Below are 13,212 nucleotides of genomic sequence, written 5' to 3' on the forward strand. Positions count from 1 at the left end.
GGGTGAGATCTGAGGATCAAGGTCTGAAACCAGCCTGTCTGGGAAAGTTGTGAGCCTCTTCACCAAACTACTAAAAAAAAAAAAAAAAAAAAAAAGCAGGAAGTAGAGCTGTGGCTCAAAGTGACAGAGCACAGGCTAGAGCAAAAGAAGCTCAAGGACAGCACCCAAGCCTGGAGTTCAAGACTCAGGAATGGCACCAAAAACAAACAATAAAGTCAGGTACAGATGGCTTATGCCTATAATCCTAGTTATTCAAGAGACTGAGATCTGAAAATCTCAGTTGGAAGCCAGCCCTGGCAGATGAATCTAAGAGACTCTTATCTCCAATTAACCAGCAAAAAAAGCCAGAAGTGGAGGTGTGCCTCAAGTGATAGAGAGCTTTGAGTGAAAAAGCCAAGTGAGAGGTGTAGGCCCTGAGTTCAAGCCCCACTGCTAGCACCAAAAAGAATAATAAAGCAGAATAATGAAGGAGGAAGCAACAGGGTAGAAATGGGCTGAATAACAGACCCTTCATCCTTTGAGTCTGGGAATGTTCCCTTCTGTAGCAAAACACATTTTACAAATCTAAGAATTTTGACATGAGGAAATTAGATTTAGGGAAATATAATTAAAAGCAAAAGATTCTGCTAATCCAGAAAACCACTGCAGAAAGGAGAGAAAGTTTTTTTTGATGGCGGTGGTGGTGTTTTGTTTTTGTTTGTTTGTTTTGTCCTGTGCTGGTACTGGGATTCAACTCAGGGTCTCACATTATCACTTGGCTACTAACTTGAGCCACAGTTCCACAGTTCCACTTTCAGCTTTTTGGTGGTTAATTGGAGGTAAGAGTATCACAGGCTTTCCTGCTTGGGCTGGCTTCAAAATGCAATCCTCAGATCTCAGCTTCCTGAATAGCTAGGATTATGGGTGTGAGCCACTGGAGCCTGGCTTCACAGTTTGGTTTTGTTTTTTATGTGGTACCAAGGAGTCAAACCCAGGGCCTCATGTATGTGAGGCAAGCACTCTATCACGAAGTCACATTCCTAGCCCAACAGTTTTATTTCTTATTAAATATTAAGCCAGCATAAAATGTGCATCACAGGCAGTCTATGAGGACCCTGCAAAGCCAAAAAGAAACTCACGATCCTCTCACACAGCCAAGCAGCCTGAGTCTGCCACAGGGTGACAACCCCAAAGCATGGTGTGGGAAACTTGATCTCCTGCGCTGCAGTGTGGAGAGGTGGGGCCTTTAAAGAGGCGATTAGGCCTTGCAGGAAGGACTAAAGTTGTTATCAGAGGAATGGGTTAGGGCTGGGAAGTTGGCTTGCCTAGCATGTATGAAGCTTTGGGTTTGATTCCTCAGTACCGCGCGCGTGCGCGCTTACGCACGCACGCACGGACACATACACACACACACACAAAGCTGGAAGTGGTGCTGTGGTTCAAGTGGTAGGGGGCTAGCCCTGAGCACAGAGAGGCTCAGGGACAGAGCCCAGGCCCTGAGTTCAAGCCCCAGGACCCCACCCCCACCCTCTTACCTCCCAAAAAGGGAATAGGTTAGTTAGCTTGGGACTGGGTCCTGAGAAAAGGATGAGCTGGAGCCTGGATCAGTCCCTCACACCCGTGAATCTGGCTATTTGGGAAGCTGAGATTGGAAGAATGAGTCATGGTTTAAGGCTGGCCCAGGCAAAATAGTTCTGGAGATGCCTTATCTCAACCAATTCAGAAACTGAGTCTGGTGGCACCAAGTTGGTCATCCAGCCTCTTGAGAAACATCAATAGGAGGCTTGTCGCAATAGTGGCAGGCCCTATTAGAAAGATCATGAAAGGAAAAAAAAGGCTGGAGACACAGTGCAAATGGTAGAGTGCCCGCCTGCCTACCAAGTGCAAGGCCCGAGTTTAAACTCCACAACTGAAAAAAAAAAAAAAGAGTTGAGTGCTTTTTCCTCTCCTCTCCCGCATGCGCGCACCGTGCGTGGTGCAAACCCAGGACCCTCGGTGTTAGAAAATGAACAGACACACAAGAGATGCGGGAAATTTCATCAAGGCAATTTACTTCTGTCCAAAAAGGTGCTTTGCCACTCTCCCCGGGACGTCTGCTGGTTTTTATCCTACCCCAAGAGGTGATGTCCTTTCTCCTGGTTGCTAAGAAGTCAGGCTCCTCGGTTCTGTTTGCTTGTTTTACAGTTGAGTACAGAGTAATGAGGTTAAGGGAAGTTGGGAGCCACTCTAACCATGGGGTGAAAGGTCTCTACTGGGGAAGGGGGGGAGGGACTTCCTTTCGGAGGCAAAGGTGCACATTCTTCTTGTCATGGCTGGGGCTGGCTGGGAACCGGGCTGCTGACAGTTACAGTTGGAGGAGGTTGGTAAAGCCAGTGGGAAGTTCCCATTGTGGGGAGGGCCCTAGTCTTATACATACATATGTGTGTATATATATATATATATATATATACATATATATATATATAATTTTATTATATAGATATATATAATTTTATTATATAGATATATATAATTTTATTAGTAATTTTTATTATATGAATAAGGTGTTGTACAAAGGGGTCACCGTTTCACAAGTCAGGTAAAAAATGTACACGGGGTCATGTTCTTTAACTCCCCTGGGGAAGGGCTCCTGCCCTTGGCGTGGCGGGCTGGTTACAGTGGAAGTCCAGCAGCAGCTCTTAGCACCGGGAAATATCAGTTCAGAATGGTGACTGACAAGATAGAGACATTTTAGTTTGACAGAAAAGATGGCTTTTTCCCAGAGCAGCAAGGTGTTTGTCAGATGGCCTTTGGCCTTGGACTTCCAACCTTCAAAATGATAAGAAGTACATTTCTAGTCTTCATTATAAACTCTCCACTGTCTTCAGCCAGACATATTGATACATGCCTGTAATCTCGGTGCTTGGGAGGAGGAGGCATGCGCATCATTCATTTTAAGGTGGCCTGGACTATGCAGCAAGACCTTGTCACAAACAGAAAAAAGTGACCTGGCATCAAGAATTCTGTTGCAGCAATGCAGAAAACACACACACACACACACCCCATTCTGCACACAGACCTGCCAGCCCCATTTGTCACAGTGGGTCCCCTAAATTAGCTTGGTGATGGCAGGAGCCACCTGTTTGTTTGGTAATTGCCTTTATCCAAAGAGGAAACGTGCTCCTGTCTGTGTTTGCCATTTGCAGCCAGGGCAACCCTCTTTGGCAACTGACTTCACCTACGAGCTGCCTTCTCCCCAGCCCTCAGGCTCTGCACCAGCCAAAGGGCTTAGTTAGCTTGAAAAATGATTTACACATCTCAAATGGAAAAGCTCACGATTGCGCAAACCAAAGCGGATAAGGCGGTGGAGCGGGGAGTCTCCCTTTTTGCACCAGGAAGAATAAAAATATATCTTTCTGTGGTGCATGGTGACTCATGCCTGTAATTCCAGCTACTCGGGAGTCATGAGATTCAGCAAACCATGCGTTTGAAGCCAGCCAGGGCAAAATGTTAACGAGATCCCATCTCAGCCAATAAAGCCGGGCACCATGGCACATGCCTGTGATCCTAGCTATGTGGGAGGAATAAAACAAGAAGATCATAGTCCAGGCTGACATGTGGAAAAATAGGAGACCCTATTTATAAAATAATTAAAGCAAAAAGGATGGGAGTCCGGCTCAAGTGGTAGAGGACCTACCTATTCCATGTGAGGCACTGAATTCTAATCCCGGTAACCACAAATTTATCTTTTTTTTTAGTTTGTATTTGTCCTGCATTACTGGTGAGCCTGGATGGATGCATCCTCGACTCTGTTAGGTGGTGACAGGAGACTGGATGGTGGCAGAGACGGGAGGTGACAGTGAAAGGACTTCTTCCACCTGCTTGGGCTCCAGTCAGCCAGTATGCAGCTGTGTGGCCTTGGGTGAGGCTTTTAGCGTCTCCGAGTCTCACTTGCTTCCTAGGTAAATGTAGCACCCCAGACCATGTTTTCTAGTCTGACACAAAATAAAGACTTTTCACAGGGCACAGGTAAAACTAGAGGAGGGTTCTCTATTCTTCTGGACCACCACACTGGACATGTTCTGTTGGAAACACATGAGTCTCTTGTGTCAGACGTGCGAGAGACTAAGGAGATCCCATCAAAGCAACTCACTTCTGCACAGAAATGTGCGCAGCCACCTGCCCTAAAGCTGGGCAGCTGCCCTGGTCAGGTGCCTGCTGGTTTTTTCTTTTTTTTTTTGGGGGTCCGGTCATGGGGCCTGAACTCTGGGCCTGGGGCGCTGTCCCTCAGCTCTTCAGCTCAAGGCTAGCACTCTACCACTTGAGCCACAGTGCCACTTCCGGCTTTTTTCTTTTTGCTTATGTGGTACTGAGGAATCAAACCCAGGGCCTCATGCATACAAGGCAAGCACTCTACCACTGAGCCACCTTCCCAGTCCCATCCTGCTGGGTTTTAATACCATGCCAACCTGTCCCTCCTCCTTATCTGCAGTGGTTACCAGGATGATGGAGCAACACAAGGAAGTCCAAAAGAGCTGCAACTGCAGTGAGAAGTTCCCCCTCAGAGGGGTCCTCTCTCGTCGTGGCTGGCAGACGCAGGGCTAGGCATGGGGCAGCTGATGGCTGCAGTTGGAGGAGATTGGTCAGGTCATGGAAAGTTCCCACTGTGTGTAGGGAGTCTGTTTCTCTAATTCCATTGGTAAGGACTCATACCCTGGACGTGGCTGGCTGGTTACAAACAACACTGACAATAGTTATGATGGAAGTCAAGAAGCAAATAATTCCAGGAAATATCAGTACAGAATGGTGACTTGTTACAAGACGGAGACACTGTAGTGTGGCAGAAAAAGATTGCTTTTATGCATAGCTCCACAATATGCTGTCCCCGGCAGACTGTATGAGCCAACACAGATTCTTCATGTTTATAAATTTAAATTTTATAGAAGTAGCAAGAGTATATATTTAACCTGTAAATAAAAGCTCCACTGTGAAAGGTAAAATATGATCTGAACACATGGAGAGACATGAATCTTTATTCTCATCAAAAACAAACAAGGTTTTAAAAATACTGACATGAGCTAAGTGCCAGTGGCTCATTCACGCCTTTAATGCTAGCTACTTAAGAAGCTGCAATATGAGGGTCACAATCCCAAGTCAGTTCTGGAAGAAAGGCCTTTGAGACTTCTATCTCCTATTAACTAGCAAAAGAGCTGGACTAGGTGGAACCTGAATAGCAAATGCCATTTGTGTGTAGGAAATGCATGCAAGAGCCTGAGGTACTGTTCTGGTCTCAGTAATAGGAATGTGTGTGTGTGTGTGTGTGTATATATATATATATATATATATATATATATATACACAGACACACACATACATATATATGTGTATACATGTATATATATATACACACACATATACATTATACATATTTACTGACAAAAATTCTAAAGTTCATCTGGAAGAATAAATGAATGATTCTGTATAAGGAGTTAAAACTTGCTTTTGCAGTGTGGGGTTGGGAAAGATCGGGGGATGGTGACACCGATGGACATGCAGTAGACTCACAAGTTCAAGTTGAAATTCCTTATACAAACAGTTAAAGATAATACAGGTCTTCTTCTTGGGGGAACAACTACAAACAGAAACTAACCTAGATGCGGAGCTGGCCGCTTTAAATAGAAATCTGAAGGCCCAACACCATAAAAAGAAGACTGGCAGTTTTAGTCCATAAAACCAAAATGTCCTAACTTTCCCTCAAAAATTAAGCACTTGTCGGACACAGAGGTGTGTGCCTGTAATCCTACTTACCTAACTACTTAGGAGGTCAAGTCAGGAAGACCAAGAGTGAGAGGTTGGCCTGGGCCACGTTAGTTAGACTATCTCCCTCTCAAAAGCAAAGCAAAAAAAAAAAAAGTTTAAAGAATTTTAGGGGGCTGGGAAGGTGGCTCAGTGGTAGAATGCTTGCCTTGCAGGCATGAGGCCCTGGGTTCGATTCCTCAGCACCACACACGCAGAAAAAGCCAGAAGTGGTGCTGTGGCTCAAGTGGTAGAGCACTAGCCTTGAGCTGAAGAGCTGAGGAACGGTGCCCAGGCCCAGAATTCAGGCCCCATGACCAAAAAGAAAAAAGAATTGTACAAAGTTTAAAGTTTTTCTGAGGAAAGCCAATTACAACATACATGGAAAGTTATCAGGGTTACTCTATGCAATAAAACCAACTTCTCAACTTTTAAAATGAGTAAACAGAAAAACGGCCAAAGGGATATGAACAATTCTCAAGATATAACACAATGACAAGATACGACATGATGGTAATAAATAGTTGAAAAAAGTTATTCGATTAGTAATGTAAGAAACACAAAGCAAAACAATGAGAGTCATTTTAAATTTGAAAAAAAAAATAGCCCAAGTTATCAAGGAGCTAGAAAAATGGCCATTTCTTAGAGCAAACTAACACATCTCCCTGGAAAATCACTGTAAATGTTTAAAATACAACTTCTTTTTAACCCCTCAGTCAATAACTAGGATATAGAGAAAGGATATAGAGAAATGGGAGATTAATAAACAATCGTGTGCACTCGTGCAACTATGAATAACCCTGGTGTGGGGCCGGGTGCGGTGGTGCCTGCCTGTCGCCCGAGCAGGTGGGGGACCAGGCGGCAGGAATGAGTTCGAGGTCAGCCTGAGCTGCCCAGGGAGCCAGTGTTTCAAGAGCATTTTTAAAAAGTTGGTATGAAAGCAGATCGAGTGAACTGGAAGAACCCGCGCGATGGCGGGTGGTGAGGAGGAAGGGCAGCGTTCCTCGCAGGCACTCGCTCCCAGACGCCCCGGGCAGGCTGCGCGGTCCCCGGCAGGGCTGCGCGGGGTGCGAGTCCCGGGGCCTTCGCGGCGCCCGCTTCCTGTTTACGCGGCAGACTTTTAAAGAGCGTTTTCAAGAGAAGCGTACCAGTCCAAGCTGCTCTTGCTGGAGGCACCGAGAGCTTGGAAAGCCACGGTCACCTGCTCGCGGCGAGCCCGGGGCCGGCCCGCACCCGCCCGCGCCGCCGCCGGCGAGGGAGCCGCGCGCGGCCCCGGCCGGAGGCCCCGCGCGCTGGGCGACTCGGCCGCGCGGATTCGGCAGGCCCCGGCCTTCGAAGTTCCCCCGCTCGGAGCCTTTCCTCCGCGGGCTCCGGAACAAGTCGGAGGCGGCCGACCCAGGTGCGCCGCGGCCAGCCCGGGGTCCGGCGCGCGCTGCCCGTTGCTCCGCGGCCGCCCCGCCGCCGGGGACAGCGCTCCGGGGACGGCCGGCGCCCCTTGGGCCTCCCGGCAGGCTCCGGAGCGAGCGCCCCGGACTCGGTGACCACAGGCCGGCCACGCGGGCGCGTCCTCGGCCAGGGACAAAGGGTGGCGCCACTCGCGCCCCGGCCCGGGGCGGGGAGCCGGAGCCGCGGCCTCCATGGCAACGCGGCCGGCCGCCCCGGCGGGGGCGCGCGGAGGGTGACCGGCGCCCCGCCCCCGCCCGCCCGGGACTGACCCTCCGCAGCTCCTGTAGTCACGTGGCGCTGGGAACCGGCGGGGGGGGGGGGGGGGAGGCCGGGACGGGCCTGGCGGTTGTGAACTCGAACCCCCCCGCTATCGCCGCGGCCGGCGGGAGCGGGCCCTGGAGGCCGGCCTGGGGCTCCATGGACGGGCGCCGCGCCTGGGCTCAGCCCGCGGGAGAGGTACGGCTGGGGCGGCGCCACCTGCGGGGCGCGGGGCCGTGCGGGGCGGCGGGGCGCGCGCACCTGCGCTCGGGCGCCGCGGGCTGCGCGGGGCCCGACCTGGCCCGCGGTGGAGTGGGCGGGCGCGGACCGGGGACCCACGCCGACGCAGACCCGGGGTGCGGGCGCCCGGCCCCCTCGGCCGGGGCCCCCGGCGCGTCCTGCGCAGCGCGTGGGAAGCGGGCCTGGAATTCCCCCCGGCGCGTGGGGGAGGGGCCGCGGCCCCGGGCTCGCCGCCCGCCCTCGGCCACCGAACGGACCATTCGGTGACCTTCCCGGGGCCGGCGGGGCGGCCCTCAAAGGCGGCGGCGTGCTTGCTCCGTGCAGGGCCGCCCTCGTTCGCCCAGTGGCCATTGAGGTCATTCTGCCAGCGCGGGGGTAGGGGGGGGCTGAAGCCTGTGGCTTTGGCGGGGAGCACGAGGCTGGGCTAGCCTGGACACCACGATGCCCGGCCTCTCACGTGCCCTCTGCCCCCTCCCCACAGGTAAGGCTGGCCTCTGCCATGGGGTAGGGGTGGCTTTATTGCTACAGTTTTCTCAGACATCAAGGGGCTCTCGGAGCCGGCGCTGCTGCGGCTGCAGCGGCCCGAGTATCCCCAGGGGAGCTTGAAAAAGCCTCATCCTCAGCTCTGCAGTCTCCAGGGTAGAGTCTGCCCTTTGTTGCGTTCCCAAAGTACCCAGAGCGCCCAGGCCTCCCTGACCCAGGAGGGAAGGATCCCTTTACACAGCCTGGGGTCCCCCCCCCCACTCTGTCCAGTTGATCCGGAGCAGGCTGTGTCCTTGGGGAGCGTCGGGTAGGCGCAGGGAGCCCCTAAGGACTGACACCCTGCCCTCGCTCTGTGCAGGAGGATTCCAGAAATCTGGACTCCCTTGAGTTGTGGAAGAGCTAAACTCGGGACAGCCCCTGGCAGGCGGGGGCACAACCGGGGCCGGGGGACAGGGATTATAATCTTTTCTTCGCCCCCCCCTTCTCGCCTCCACAATCCCTCGCGCCCCAGGGAGGCAGAGCCAAGGATCAAGGCCCCCAGAGCCGCCGGCTGTGGGTGTTCCTTGGATAGAGTTCCCTAATCTTGCGGGGGTGGAGAGGGCAGGTGGCAGAATGTGGGCAGTCTGGACAGGCAGTGGCCTGGCAGTCGGCAGTGCTGGGACAGGCGTCAGCTCCCCCCAGCTCTGTCCTGGAGAAAGGCTCTTCTCCCTGCCCTGCAGCTGCTGCCCCGGAAGTGCCCGCGCCCCGTGCCTCTGCTGTGGCGTGGCACAATGTCTTGGGCCATTTCTTTGGGAAGATGTTTGCACAACCGGGTATTCTAAAGGAAAGAACACGGACCTCCAGGACAGGCCTGCTTCTTTGTGCTATTAGGGTTACTGTGTGGCAAGTCTCATTATCTTTTAATTCCTTGATTTGTTTCATCCAGCAGGTGTTGGAAAGCACGTGACCTTCCAGTGTCAGGGGAAAAAAATAGACACATTGAGAGAAAGGAGATAGATCTCCTCAAAGCAGTTTATTTCCGCATGGAAGGATGTGTAGCCACTCTCCCCACAGTTAGGCAGACAGACCAGGTAGGGTGGTCTGCTCAGTTTTTATCTGAACCCAAGCTGCCCCTCCTGGTCAAAGAGTCAGGCTCCCATTCTATTCACAGTTGGTTACCAGTGTGATGGGGTAATACAGGAAGTTAGAAAATACTCTTGTCAGTGAAAGGCCCCTGGTTGGGGGAGGGGCTATCATGTAACCTTATTGGAGGTCATGGCTGGCTGGACAGGCCCCTGACCCGTGCATCTGGAAAAGGTTGGTAAAGTCAATGGAAAAGTTCGCACTGGGGAAGGGGGATCCTATTCTTTAACTCCACTCCATTGGTTAAGGACTCATACCCTTGACATTGCTGGCTGATTACAAATAACACAGATGATAGTTACAGTGGAAGTCAAGACGCAAATAATTCCAGGAAGTATCAGTACCAGGAAATATCAGTACAGCCTGGTGACTTGTTATAAGATGGAGACATTTTAGTTTGACAGAAAAAGATTGCTTTCTCTCACACGGGGAGCTCAGTGTCTGATCCGCCAGCCTCACAAGCTGCCACGGGGCGGTAGGAAGCAGACACAAGAAGGCAGCAGGAAAGCTTGGAAACTGTGTCTGGCACTATCAGACGTGTGACCGCATTTTGTGGTAAATTTGATGGCTAGGGCTGGGGTATCTGCGTTGGGGAGAGGGGAGGGAAGCTAGGAAGTGCCAATCTCTCTCCCTAATGCAAGTTTCCAAGGCAATAAAGGTAGAAGATACACAGCTTGAAATGTTACCTAGAAACCCAAGACTGGGATAATACACAGCACTCAGACAGAGGGCCTAGGTTGGTGTAGGGCCCTGGCCGCCCTTGGGGCGGGGTCGTAGGGGAAGAACTGGGGCAGGGCCTTGGCTCCTGGTGTGACTCCCTCTCTTTTCCCCTCCGCAGAGGCCGGACCCATGCTGGCACAGCGCTGCAGGAGGCTCTCCATGGGCCCAACCCAGCCGGGGCTCCCTTCAGGGCCTTCCCAGGAGTCGCTGCAGGCCCCGGAGAAGGAGCCCAGCGGGCTGAGGCATCGAGGAGCTCCGGCGGCCCGAACGAGCGTCGAAGCCCCGCGCAGGGTCCATCGCTGTGCCCACTGTCGACGGCACTTCCCCGGCTGGGTGGCCCTGTGGCTGCACGCCCGGCGCTGCCAGGCCCAGCTGCCACTGCCCTGCCCCGAGTGCGGCCGGCGCTTCCGCCACGCGCCCTTCCTGGCGCTGCACCGCCAGGTCCATGCGGCCGCCACCTCGGACCCGGGCTTCGCCTGCCACCTCTGCGGCGGGCTCTTCCGAGGCTGGGTGGCCCTGGCGCTGCACCTGCGGGCGCACGCGGACGCCAAGAGGCCCATCGCCTGTCCCGAGTGTGAGAGACGCTTCTGGCGGCACAGGCAGCTCCGCGTTCACCTGCGGCGCTGTCACCCCCCGGCCCCCGAGGCCCGGCCCTTCATATGTGGCAACTGTGGCCGGAGCTTCTCCCAGTGGGACCAGCTGGTGGCCCACAAGCGGGTGCACGTGGCCGAGGCCCTGGAAGAGGCGGCGGCCAAGGCCCTGGGGCCGAGGCCTCGGGGCCGGCCCGCAGTCACCGCCCCCGGGCCCGGCGGGGACGCCGTGGACCGGCCGTTCCAGTGCGCCTGCTGCGGCAAGCGCTTCCGCCACAAGCCCAACCTGATCGCCCACCGCCGCGTGCACACCGGCGAGCGGCCGCACCAGTGCCCCGAGTGCGGGAAGTGCTTCACCAACAAGCCCTACCTGACCTCGCACCGGCGCATCCACACGGGGGAGAAGCCCTACCCGTGCACCGAGTGCGGCCGCCGCTTCCGCCACAAACCCAACCTGCTGTCGCACAGCAAGATCCACCGGCGATCCGAGGGCTCGGCGCCGCCGGGCCCCGGCCCCCGGAGCCCCCAGCTGCCGGCGGCGGTGGCGGCGGCCGCCGCAGGGCCCCGCGCAGACCCGGCCCCTGAGAAGCCGGCGGCGGTGGGGCCGGTGCCCGCGGGCCCCGGGGCGCTCGCGCAGGCCCCCTCCACGCTGTTCGCCTGCGCCGAGTGCGGGCGAAGCTTCCGGCTGGAGCGCTTCCTGCGCGCGCACCAGCGGCAGCACTCGGCCGAGCGGCCCTTCGCCTGCGCCGAGTGCGGGAAGCTCTTCGGCAAGAAGACGCACCTGGCGGCGCACGCGCGCGTGCACTCGGGCGAGCGGCCCTTCGCCTGCGAGCAGTGCGGCCGCCGCTTCTCCCAGGGCAGCCACCTGGCGGCGCACCGGCGGGACCACGCGCCCGAGCGCCCCTTCGTGTGCCCCGACTGCGGCAAGGCCTTCCGCCACAAGCCCTACCTGGCCGCGCACCGGCGCATCCACACCGGCGAGCGGCCCTACGCCTGCCCCGACTGCGGCAAGGCCTTCAGCCAGAAGTCCAACCTGGTGTCGCACCGGCGCATCCACACCGGTGAGCGGCCCTACGCGTGCCCCGACTGCGACCGCAGCTTCAGCCAGAAGTCCAACCTCATCACTCACCGCAAGAGCCACATCCGCGACGGCGCCTTCTGCTGCGCCATCTGCGGCCAGACCTTCGACGACGAGGAGCGGCTCCTGGCCCACCAGAAGAAGCACGACGTCTGAGCGGACCGGCGGGCGCGGCCGGGCCTGCCCGCCGCCGGGGCTTCCGAGGGTCCCCACGATCGGCCCTGCGCCCCGGAAAAGTAGCAATAGCAGCTCTATTTACCCTTAGAGCCCTCGGCTAGAGGAGCCGCCAGCCGGAAGGAAGCCTCTCCGTCCTCTGGTGTTAACGCCTTAATGTCCCAGTCTTTACTAGGAGTTACTTCAGGTCACTTTTGGAAGTAGGTGGGTGGGGTAGAGTCCTTAGGAAATGAACGGTCGGGGAGGGAACCTGGACGGGCTGGGGACACGTGGGGGAAACCTGCTGCCCGCGAAGGCCGCCGGGGCGGGGAGCCGGAGCCGCCCTTACCGCTCCCCCTCCTCGCTGCCGCCTTCCTAGGTGTCCCTGCGAAGACACCCAGGTACTGATTGTGGTATGCAAGCCAGTGATCCCACACGTGCTCCCGAAGCCCGATCCTCTCCTCCTTGGTCTGGTCTGGCTTTAGCTAAGGTCTGTCCCTGTGCTGAGCACTTCCCTGGCTGCTTTCCCAGCCCCTCTGCGCTCCCTCCGGCTCGGCGTGTCTTTGGGCAGGGCCTGGGTGAGTTTCCATTCCATGGTTATCAGTGGTTTGATGCCAGCTTCCAACCAACCAAGCTCTTGGGTCGACAGATAGTGTCGCCTCTTGAGCACCTGGTTCTATCGTAGGATAATTATAATTGTTAGAAATTCTCCCTTAATAATGATCAGATTCTGCTTTCCTGTGATTTCTACCCACTGGGCTTTGTTTTGTCTCTGGATCAGAACTGAACAACCACTCACCTTCCTTTTCAAACTAGAGAATAAAGATTTGGTTTTAGAAGTGGTGGCTTGGGAATGTCCTTTGTTGAGGGCTGTGGAGATGGAGGGGGAGTAAGTTGGGGGCGAGGGTGTCCTAGATAGCAGCAGTATCTGTATAGACTCGCTCCAGCCCTTCCCAGGGAAGGGACCGGCATATCCTGGAAGCAGGGCTAATTCTCAGGGTAGTGGGTGAAGGCTCCAGAGCTCTATGTTGTGTGGAATACTCATCTTGGAACCAGAGGCTTCGGTCCTTGTCATTCTGCCTTGAAGGGCAGATGAGGGCCGCCATGGCCTTCTTTACTACCACTTGAGAGCCATTTGGAGGGTCCTCGAGACTGGTAGCAGCTGCAAAGGGAGTCTCAGGAGAGGAGGCAGTTCTGAGCTGCAAAGATGCCACACACACTTGGCACGGCTCACAGGGTCAGGTCAGATTTAACCAGGTGCCAAGGGCCCAGAAGGGAAAGAAGGACGGATAAAATTTTGTCCTTCAGGGCCTCCCTGGCCAGCTTGGAGAACCCTCACCCATGGTCTTCCCTCCACTGGGGTTCATA

At 55.1% G+C, this 13,212-nt stretch overlaps 1 protein-coding gene across 5 annotated transcripts; it reads left to right on the forward strand.

Annotated features, from left to right (window-relative positions):
• Positions 1 to 7,503: 7,503 nt before the first annotated feature.
• On the forward strand, positions 7,504 to 12,683 carry Repin1 (replication initiator 1). Of its 5 annotated transcripts, XM_042677253.1 has the most exons (3): positions 7,504 to 7,656; positions 9,107 to 9,251; positions 10,142 to 12,683. In XM_042677253.1, exon 3 carries the CDS (start codon positions 10,153 to 10,155, stop codon positions 11,845 to 11,847), a length of 1,695 nt encoding a protein of 564 aa, XP_042533187.1. In that variant the 5' UTR covers positions 7,504 to 7,656; positions 9,107 to 9,251; positions 10,142 to 10,152; the 3' UTR covers positions 11,848 to 12,683. The 5 variants fall into 5 exon arrangements, 3 of the variants coding, with proteins under 3 accessions (XP_042533187.1, XP_042533186.1, XP_042533185.1); XR_006147101.1 differs by lacking the exons at positions 9,107 to 9,251; positions 10,142 to 12,683 and adding an exon at positions 8,227 to 8,376; XR_006147102.1 differs by lacking the exons at positions 9,107 to 9,251; positions 10,142 to 12,683 and adding an exon at positions 8,180 to 8,195.
• Positions 12,684 to 13,212: the final 529 nt, after the last annotated feature.

The sequence above is a fragment of the Dipodomys spectabilis genome, unplaced genomic scaffold (assembly GCF_019054845.1).
Source record: "Dipodomys spectabilis isolate Male_0828 unplaced genomic scaffold, ASM1905484v1 ptg000034l, whole genome shotgun sequence".
Lineage (NCBI taxonomy): Eukaryota > Metazoa > Chordata > Mammalia > Rodentia > Heteromyidae > Dipodomys > Dipodomys spectabilis.